Source organism: Sphaeroforma arctica, assembly GCF_001186125.1.
Source record: "Sphaeroforma arctica JP610 unplaced genomic scaffold supercont1.48, whole genome shotgun sequence".
Taxonomy (NCBI): Eukaryota; class Ichthyosporea; order Ichthyophonida; genus Sphaeroforma; species Sphaeroforma arctica.
The window spans coordinates 99,862-110,375 of NW_014040510.1; the positions used below are offsets into that span (position 1 = coordinate 99,862).

General features: G+C 47.4%; 1 protein-coding gene across 1 annotated transcript in view; it reads left to right on the forward strand.

The window, feature by feature from the left end:
- Nucleotides 1-9,978, forward strand: part of SARC_01243 (hypothetical protein) — a gene marked incomplete at its 5' end in the record, with an annotated part of 11,441 nt that extends 1,463 nt beyond the window's left edge. The window contains 8 exons of the mRNA XM_014305041.1: nt 1,144-1,314; nt 1,508-1,654; nt 2,501-2,662; nt 4,281-4,408; nt 5,188-5,476; nt 6,190-9,328; nt 9,445-9,872; nt 9,943-9,978. Of these exons, the coding sequence (XP_014160516.1) occupies nt 1,144-1,314; nt 1,508-1,654; nt 2,501-2,662; nt 4,281-4,408; nt 5,188-5,476; nt 6,190-7,149 (1,857 nt within the window). The 3' untranslated portion in view covers nt 7,150-9,328; nt 9,445-9,872; nt 9,943-9,978. The remainder of the gene's footprint in view (nt 1-1,143; nt 1,315-1,507; nt 1,655-2,500; nt 2,663-4,280; nt 4,409-5,187; nt 5,477-6,189; nt 9,329-9,444; nt 9,873-9,942) is intronic.
- Nucleotides 9,979-10,514: the final 536 nt, after the last annotated feature.

Genomic DNA, 10,514 nt, shown 5'->3' on the forward strand with positions numbered 1-10,514 from the left:
CGCGACGCCGTAACGTACCGTTTTACCGGTTACCGGTAGGCCCGACGTCCGCCGCGTCGGCGCGGTCGAGTGGGCGGCGGTGTGCTCGGTCGTCGTGTGTGTGTGTGTGTGTGTGTGTGTGTGTGTGTGTGTGTGTGTGTGTGTGTGGTGTATTCGCACGTGTGTCTCTGTGCGTACAGGGACTGTTGTGATATGCGTTGGGGGGCTACCATATGTTTGCATGTACGCATGCACGGGTGTCTATCATCTGCGACTGATACTCCTGGATGTGTTGCGCATGGGGTCGTGTGCATAGCCGAACGCATACTGAGGTGAGCCCATCTGCGAGTGATAAGTCAGATCAGTCCCATGAGCGTATGCCCACTGAACATCGAGAATCCGTGTGTATACATTCAATTGTTTCTCTGTGGACGTAGGTACAGGGGAATATTATCAAACCCTTCTGCTATCTATTGCCGCATGGACACACATCTGTCTGTGCGCGAAGCAGTGTCATATGCGACACATACACGTGCATGTTTCTTCATTGCTGAAACCCATCAGTGAGGCTAATGGTAGTCTTCAAGTTAATCGATCGGGAGATGGACTTAAGTACTGCTTTTCTGCTCAGTGCTGTCCGGAACAATGACTCAAAGAAACCCTTTTTTCCTCAGCATGGCAAACCAGTCCATTTGATGACCACAATTCATGGGACAACTTATATCTTCAAGTCTCAAGCCATATCTACTAACTGCAACACGACTGATATAGCAACGTATCTCATAGCGAGTGTGGTACCAAAACCTCACACCCGCCACTTGCCAACTGCAGGTCATTGTGCCGTTGTAGTATATGCATGCTCTTATGATATGATATCCTACAACAGACTACCACAACAATGCAAACTCACAGCACATCTGCTCACCAAAATGCCAGTGATAAAACAACCGTTCTCATGAACACTCTGGTACCCCCCCACCACTTGCCAACTGCAGGTCATTGAGCCGTTGTAGTATATGCGCTCTTAAGATACGATATCCTCCAACAGACTACCACAACAATACAAACTCGCAGCACATCTGCTCACCAGAATGCCAGTGATAAAACAACTGTTCTCATGAACACCCTGGTACTTCCCCCCCGCCCACCACTTGCCAACTGCAGGTCATTGAGCCGTTGTTGAATATGCGTGAGTTGAGGATACCTGACGTCAAAAGTCTCCGGACGGTGTCACCTGGGCTATTCCGATTGGTGGTTATTTCCGACACCCACGGCAGACCTGTAAAGGACCTACCCCCGGGAGATATCATCATACATGCAGGCGATTTCACCATGGTAGGTGATGCGTGTAGGTAGTCATGCAGTTCTATGCCATATTAGGATTATAAGGGCACACAGGGGATACCCATAGGTTGTAACTCAAGCATTGCCTTCTACGCATTCTATTTATCCAACTCAAGTATTGACTTCTATGCATTCTATTTATATAACTCAAGTGTAACCTATGCCTTTCATTTATACACCACAGTGTGGAGACACCAAAGAGGTCAAAGAGTTTGCGAACTGGTTTGGTGGCCTGGATTACAAGCACCGCATCGTGGTAGCTGGTAACCACGAGATCACATTCGATATCGAAGGCTACGAACAGCTGTGGCGGGATAAGCACAAAATGAAGGTACGTTCAATATTAATGGGCGGTCAACTCTATGTTTAACGTACACTTAACATTGAATGGTGAACTCTACACACTGAGTGCTCTCATTGCACACGGCTAATCTGAGACTGTGGCTATGCACAATACTGATATGAAGGACCGCACGACGCCGAATGGTCGTTTTGTATCATATTGTATCTGTTTCATTATATTGTACGTAGCGTAATGTGCAGCTGAGTACATTGGTGAAGTCTGAACGAATACAGCACACAAAGTGAAAGCACCCACATCAAGGCGGAGGGGCAAGAGTTTCTGCATCTGCATCACCCGCTTACGGCGGTAGTAGATTATACAGCTTGTTTAGCAGAGTTACATGTTATCTGCATCTGTAGATTGTAAACTTTGTTTAGTAGTTACATTTTGTCTGCATCTGTAGATTGTAAACCTTGTTTAGCAGAGTTACATGTTATCTGCAACTGTAGATTGTAAACCTTGTTTAGCAGAGTTTCATGTTATCTGCATCTGTAGATTGTAACCTTGTTTAGCAAAGTTACATGTTATCTGCATCGGTAGATTGCTAGGCTGCTTCCCTTGTTGTTTCAATGGCTGTGATCAGTGTATCGGGGTGCATATCGCTCAATATTTGCGTCGCAGTTACGTGTATGTACCGTTTCACATGTTCTTACACACACGCACACATGTATATGTTTATACCTATATGTATATGTATGTATATGTATATCTGCTCACGCAGATTTTGTCGGAAGCTCACATCCGCACACACTACCATAACAGATACTTTCAGATGTGTACACTCTCATATTCAATATCCGTATGCGCACACGCTTTCTCGATTTCAACTGACAGCGCCATCACAGAAACATTAAGAAATCATTGGTGGAGCACGAGGGTATCACTTACTTAGAGGATTCAGGCGTTGACATCAATGGCTACAAGTTTTGGGGATCACCATGGCAACCGAAGTTCTGTGAATGGGCGTTCCAACGGAAGAGAGGGAAGGCATTGAAGGTACGGTACTGTCTCACTTCGGGGGGCGGGGGGCGTCTTATGCTCACTAGAACGCCGCCTATATACTGGTGATAGGGCTTTTCACTTGCACGCCTAGAATAGTAGGGTTCCGTTGCCCTGTACACTTGATGGGTGGACTTGCCACTGCGGCGAGAAGCCTTGTGGTCGTACAATACACGCACTCATGCGGATGCGTTGAACATCATCGGACCACTGATTCTTTTTACCTTTGGCCCGCAGTTTCAATTCAGTATCATTTTCAGTTTCAGTACAGAAACCCTGATGTATAGGTATTCATCATCATCATTTATTCGGCAATTCGCACATATTCTTCATCATCAGTCACATGGGAATATGCACATATTCATTATCATATGATATACGCGAGAGTAGCCAAGCGCGCGTCAGTCAGACAGATAGGGAGTACGCATGAGACCGCTCTACCAGTCTTCTGCAACCCACACAGAGGTGCACTCTCAGCACCATCCAAAGTATAGTATATACCTGCCACAGAATAACTGGGATACTATTACACACATATCTACATGATTGTGTTCATATTACTGTTAGTATATACCGGCCACAGAACAACTGGGATACTATTACACACGATATCTACATGATTGTGTTCATATTACTGTTAGTATATACCTGCCGCAAAACAGCTGGGGTACTATTACACATGATATCTACATGCTTGTGTTCATATTACTGTTAGTATGCGCCATGCCAACTAGAATAGCACTGCTCGAGTGTCATAGAATAAGTGTTATGCGTTATCCCACGGTGTAGATGTCCTCGGTACATACGCACACCTTTATCACATCGATGATTCAATGATTGTTATAAACCCAAACCACATTGTTACTGTCTGGTTGCCGCAACGATACCACACTATACAACTACCCTCACCACAGAAATATATTTACTCATATTGATACCAATCGATTCTAAACCTAGTCAAAGTGATACCGCCTCTGAGCAACAGAGCATCTGGGGAATGATACTCCACAATATAAATACCCTCAATACGCCCATACATCTATCCGTATGGATACTACGATGATTTTTCCTACCTACCAAATTGTCACCGCCCCTGGGCCGTAGAACATCAGAGAAACGATCCCCCTCCATTTAACCATATGCATATTGTCAGTTTCTAACCCTGATCCAATTGATACCACATTACACACACGCCTCTCTCTCCATCGATATTTCAATGATTTTTTCTTAACCCTGATCCAATTGACACCACATTACCCACGCGCCTCTCTCTCCATCGATATTTCAATGATTGTTAATAATCCTGATCCAATTGATACCACATTACACACACGTCTCTCTCCCCATCGATATTTCAATGATTGTTAATAACCCTGATCCAATTGATACCACAATACACACACGTCTCTCTCTCCATCGATATTTCAATGATTGTTAATAACCCTGATCCAATTGATACCACATTACACGCACGTCTCTCTCTCCATCGATATTTCAATGATTGTTAATAACCCTGATCCAATTGATAACACATTACACACACGCCTCTCTCTCCATCGATATTTCAATGCTTGTTTCTTAACCCGGTCCAATCGATACTGCTTGTGCGCCACAGAGTATCTGGGATGCGATACCCCGCGATGTGGATGTGCTCATCACGCACAGTCCACCCGTAGGCATGGGCGATCTCACTACCAGGAAGGAACGCGCGGGCTGTGTGGACCTGCTGTATGCCGTGCAGAAGTAAGTTCATGTGGCCACTCCGCTTGATGTGTATGCTAATGCGCAAACGGTGCTGTGGCGAGGTATGGTGTCATGTGTGAGCCTAGACATGTTGATATGTTTGCTGGGGTGATTATGGGCTGTGTGGACCTGCTGTATGCCGTGCAGAAGCAAGTTCGTGTGGCCGCTCCGTTTGATGTGTATACTTGTACGCAAACGGTGCTGGCGAGGTATAGTGTCATGTGTGAGCCTAGACATGTAGATATGTTTGCTGGGGTGATTATGGGCTATGTGGACCTGCTGTATGCCGTGCAGAAGTAAGATCGTGTGGCCACTCCGTTTGATGTGTATGCTAGTGCGCATACGGTGCTGTGGCGAGGTATAGTGTCATGTGTGAGCCTAGATATGTAGATATGTTTGCTGGGGTGATTATTAACGCGTTTGCTATCAAGAGTGGTTAGTTCTTGTCACACAGAAGATGAAGGTGTTCGTGCAGGCTTTGTTGTCTGCTGATTTATGGATGACTATTTATAGCTCCGCCGTATTCCGTCATCTGTACTACGCTTATAGGATTGTATTGGTTTGGCATGCGTGTACATCTCACAAACTCTCACAGCCAGCTCACGCCTAGTTTATTTAGTTAGGCCCTTCTACCAAGGCCTAGTTTATTTTAGCATGGCCAAGATGCCCTTCGACCACGGCATACACACCAAGAGTTTACACACACACCACACACACGTGCGCGACAATTTGACGCTTCGGGGCTCACGTGTATCTATTCACCCGCGTACCACTCCCAGGCAGATCAAACCGCTGTACCACCTCTTTGGCCACGTGCACGAGGGCTATGGCATGTGGTCTGACGGGACAACTGTGTTTGCCAACGCATCCACATGCAACCACCGCTACCAGGTGGCCAATGCACCCATAGTCTTTGACCTGCCCTACCCCGTGGAGCCCATGGCCATGTCCACGAGTGCGGATTTGGGTACGGGCAGGGAAATGGACAGGGCAGAAAGATTAGGCTCACAGTCGACATCGCGGGGGTCGAGTGCCTCGTTATCGGGGACTGGCCTACAGGAAACGCTGGTGAGCAAAATTGGTTGTTGATATGCGTTTGTGTGTCGTGCCGTTGTGATTGTATATATATATATATTTATATTTATATTTATACATATATATATATATATATATATATGTGTGTGTGTGTGTGCGCGTGCGTGTATTTGATACACACATCTGATGGGAGTAGTAACTTCATGGATACGACATGATCGCACATTTACGCTCGCAACTGTACAGTAGCAATTCCCATATCGTTTATCTCAACATTTCCATCAGACTAGCCAGAAATCATCTATTGCTCACCATTCAACCGACCACTGTATATCTCTTCCTCTTGACATCATATTGGCCAGAAAATAGATACGATACTGTCACTACCACACATTGTGAACCCTAAACCGTAAAACGCATTGAATACGGGCTAACTGTACGCTGTATAAGCCTACTATCCAGAAAGCAGCCACGATACCGTACCTACCAACCCACATCTTACAGTCTCACTAACCGTCGACCATGTATATGGCTCACTCTCCGCAGCCAACGAGGCACTTCATAGCCGTCATACTGTCCCTATCACACGCGCCACACTAACCATCTGTCAGACTGTCCCTATCACACGCACCACACTAGCCATCTGCCATACTGTCTCTATCACACGCACCACACTAACCATCTGTCATACTGTCCCTATCACACGCACCACACTAACCATCTGTCTGCTGTCTTCCACCTCACAGCTGGTTATCCAGCGATCAGCTACATCCTTGCGTGCGCGAGCCGCGAGTGCCGGTGGAGACACGCCCGGTCGTCTGTCGCCCATTAGACAGAAGACTGGCGCACCTTATATGTCCAGAATAGAGCAGTCCGTGTACTCCGTAGACGCCCCGTTTACGGCAAAGACTGAACAGTCGGTCGACTCGCCTGAGGTGACTAAAATAGAACAGACGGTGGACCTGCCTGCTGTGCCGACCAACGGCGAAGCTACTGGCCCCAGTGCAAACACCGCCACCATCACAACGACTGTGACACACACCGAAACCACCACCACCACCACCACGGAGAACAACACCGAGGTGACCAACGCCAACACCAACACCACCATTACACGCTCACATACACACACGCACACACCCACGCCCGCACACGCAGTAGGTAGTCCCGCGCACATGCACACCAATGGCAATACATCTAATACAGTGATGGACAGTCTGACGCCAGACACGCGACGCAGAAGCCGTCCACACTCACCGCTGGCGCGTGTGAGAGTTGCGGCGGTGCGCAAGTTCTCGCTCAGCAGCAAGCGAGCGACGTACCCTGATGGCACACCCAGAGGCAGCACCAGTAACAGCCCAGGGTCAACCAGAGGCACCTTGCCGCGTGAGGGGATTGGTAGGGACGATAAAGGCCTTGCACGCAACTATAGTGGCGGTAGTAATATTATTATTCGCAGCACTCGAACTCAGGGTAGTCCGAGCGAGGGCAAGTGGCGAAGCAAAGGGAAAGAACTGGCCCAGAAGATGCTGGGAAGGCGGCAGAGCTACGAATCTAATATGAATGGCTCAAACCAGACACTTGGCATAGACGACGCATACCGTGGTGTACGCAGACAGGTCAGCTCACCTGTTGGTAGTGTGGATGGGCTGAGGAAGGTAAAGCCGGACGGATCACCCCTGGACGGAGATTATGAGGAAGATTAATATATATATATATATACATAAGCACGCATATACGTATATGTATATGTATACATATAGAATTTTAGTGTGTGTCGCATTAAAGTTACAATTAGGGAATTTAGATCGCGTAGTGGATCTAGATATCACTAGCTATTTTTATGTATATGAATAGCTGCCGTTGTAGTAAGAGACATTTCTTACACTTGTAGAATATGAAGTTAGATTGTATAGTAGCGTGTGGTATGTCGTGCATCGGTGAATGATACGAGGTGGAGTTCGACGGCATACCCTTGATATTGGGGGGAAAGGAGTTAGGGATAGTTGTCAATTAAGGAGGACCGATCGACTATTTGAAAGAGAGCGATGAGTTGGATCTTGTGGATGCATGGTTTGTATCTCTGGCGACTTAGATATGACGGTGCCTGCAGAGAGCAGTCAAATTCTGTAGGCGGTGCGATGATGGTCGATGGTTATGTAATCAAGTGGCTTGAGCACTCACCGCACAGCCAGAGAGGGCTGGTGACAGTTGGGGTCATGGTGTGGTAATGGTCAAATAATGAGGACTGATGAGAGGCACTGCGAGGATGTGTGGCTGACGGGCCTCAGTGATGACGAATAGATCAGCAGAAATGGTGGGAGCATGCACCGGGACTCCAGAGAGTGCGAGAGCCTGATGTGGGTGTGTGCCGTGATGGACAATTAAACAGGACTGGCGGCAGTCTGGCACTGCGATGGTTGAGTGCAGGTGACAAGGAGTCTGTGTGGGCGCTATTGCGAACGGAGATGGGTGTAGGCATGCCGGGGTGTGACATTGCAAGTACTGAATACTATGTCTTACAGGCCGCTTACAAATTAGTATGAGGCATGGTTGCCATAGGAACCATATTGCGGCACTGTTGGACATAGTGAGCAGTTTCGAAAAGCCTGGTGCTGAGATATGTTGTTGAGTCGATATATGATCGTTGTAGGGCCTGAAATGGATGATATGTAGGACATGTGCGGAGATTTCAGGGACCGAATACGTTAGTAGTATAGGATATATATATATATATATATATATATGGATTTGCAGGGGTCTGACCAAGGTATCGATATATCGATGTAAAACGTCTACGGAAATTTCAGGCTCTGAATAGATTAAGCTGCGGTGCGTCCCAGCGAAGCCTCCGATGAGCCAGGAACACTGCACACGTGGGCGTACACATGGGATCTATGCAGATTTTATTTAGGGTTTGATCTGTGTGGTTGGCGTTCCGTGGCTTAGTTCAAGCCGTTCTGTGGGATAAGCCCAGAGCATCGCACCGGCCAAATCGGGTCCTCATCAGAACAAAGTGGTGCGTTCAATGCCAACACCACCACCACCACCTGTGCATACGACACCAAGGCACTCGAGTCCAACCCGCCAGTGGCTAGTATGGGTTACACAGGCATTGCCCAATAGGCGGGACTGTTCCCTTTAACAACTGCGTGCATATTGCCGCCTCTACAACACACTCGCTGCCTGTGGGATGCCTAGCTTGCAGCTCTACATGACCTACACTCAAGTCTATGTGGTGTAGTGCACGAGAAAATCTCCCAGTGCGCACACCCTGAGACATAATCTTCGTCCACGGATCATCTACGGGTGGCAGCCCTTCCTTTGTTGACCACGGTGGGGTGTTTAACGAGTTCCAAATTTCTGGGTCATGCCAATGCGTCTGGAGCGAGCATAGGTGCTATAATTGTGCCACCACCGTACATTCAACACCTACCGAAGGCAAACGATTGAGTCAATATCGGCGCGTCCTCTCCCCGGACTCAGTGCGGGCTCGAAATGAGGTACTGCATGTGAGCTTGGTACGAACACCTAACGCTGTGTTGGTAAGGGTTCGTGTAGTACCGTGCCAGGCGGAGACGGGTCTCGAGACTAGTACACGTATACGTACACGCACAGGAGATCATAAGTAGTTGTCTGTTAGAATATAAAATATGAGGCGGTCGCGCCATGGGGCATACGGTTTAGAATATATTATTGAAGTGGGAACAAATATGTACTAGTCCAAAAAGAGGAGCTTGTGTGTTGCTGTACACCATTTTATAACAGACGAACAACCTTTTCTAAGGACGAATTCAAAGCTTGGTAATATAACCATTCTATAAGGAGGGTCGGTAGATATAGGGCCAGACTACTGTGTCCATAAGGAGTGTCGGTAGATATAAGGCCAGCCTACTGTGTCCATATGGGTAGATTTAAGGCCAGCCTACTGTGTCCAAAAGGAGTGTCGGTAGATATAAGGGCAGACTACTGTGTCCACAAGGACTGTCGGTAGATATAAGGCCAGCCTAGTGAGTCTCGTGCATGTATGTCACGTTGGGGGAAGGTCGCGCAAGTCATGGGCAGTCAGTCACAAGCCACGGCAGACGACGCATGACATATGCGATTTGGATATGCTCATATGTTTGCCATCGGCGGCTACCTTGGTTGATTACAAGGACTCTGTAGATCTTCAGCCAGTACTCGCCCGTGGTGAGCGAACTGGTGGGGCTGCCCAGAAGATGTGCACTGAGAGCGGCTTTGACACCGCAGAGAACACAGCTGATGCCATGCTCGATTATCTATATTTAAAGTTGTAAATAACTAGTAATTCAAATCTAATACGTGTGCTGGATAAGTTACTTCAGTATATAATCTGTGCACCTTCAGAAAGCTACCTACCGGACTACAAGATACAGTGGCTGGTAGTGACTAGTAATTAAAATCTAAGGCGTGTTCTGTACAAGATATGCTTTCAGAAAGCAACCTACTGAAGACTACATTAGTAATTAAAATCTAAGGCGTGTTCTGGATAAGTTACTTCAGTATAAGCCGTGCACCTTCAGAAAGCTACCTACCAGACTACCTACTACAGTGGCTGATAGTGACTAACACAAAAGGGTTCATTTAAATTGTTCGTAGAGTAGGATACCATCACTGCCACTTTCCCCTTGTGGCGCCAACCCGGTAGGCGGTGGGTAGTTAGTTAGTGAGTGAGTGAGTCTGGGCATGGCCCTCTGGATTAGGGTCTCTGCTAAATTTACGATTTCCGTCGTCGGGAAGAAACCTGATTTCTGCTCGCGACCCTATTCCAGGGGGCCGTGGTCTGGGCTTCAGTTTGTGCCGGCTTTCAGCTGAAGACTTAAAAATACGTTTTAATATGCGTTATTGCGCTATACGTATTGAGGCCCGCGCGTAGCTCGCTGCCTATATACCCCACCCGCTCTCAGACAAGTCAAAGCGTTCGTCAGACATGAATCTAGCACTTAGGTATCGCAATTTAATGATGTGAGGTGTCCATACCCTTACGAAGGACGCTACGGATCTCACACCGACAGCATTCCCAAACTTTGCAGGAGATGCCGCAGCGGTT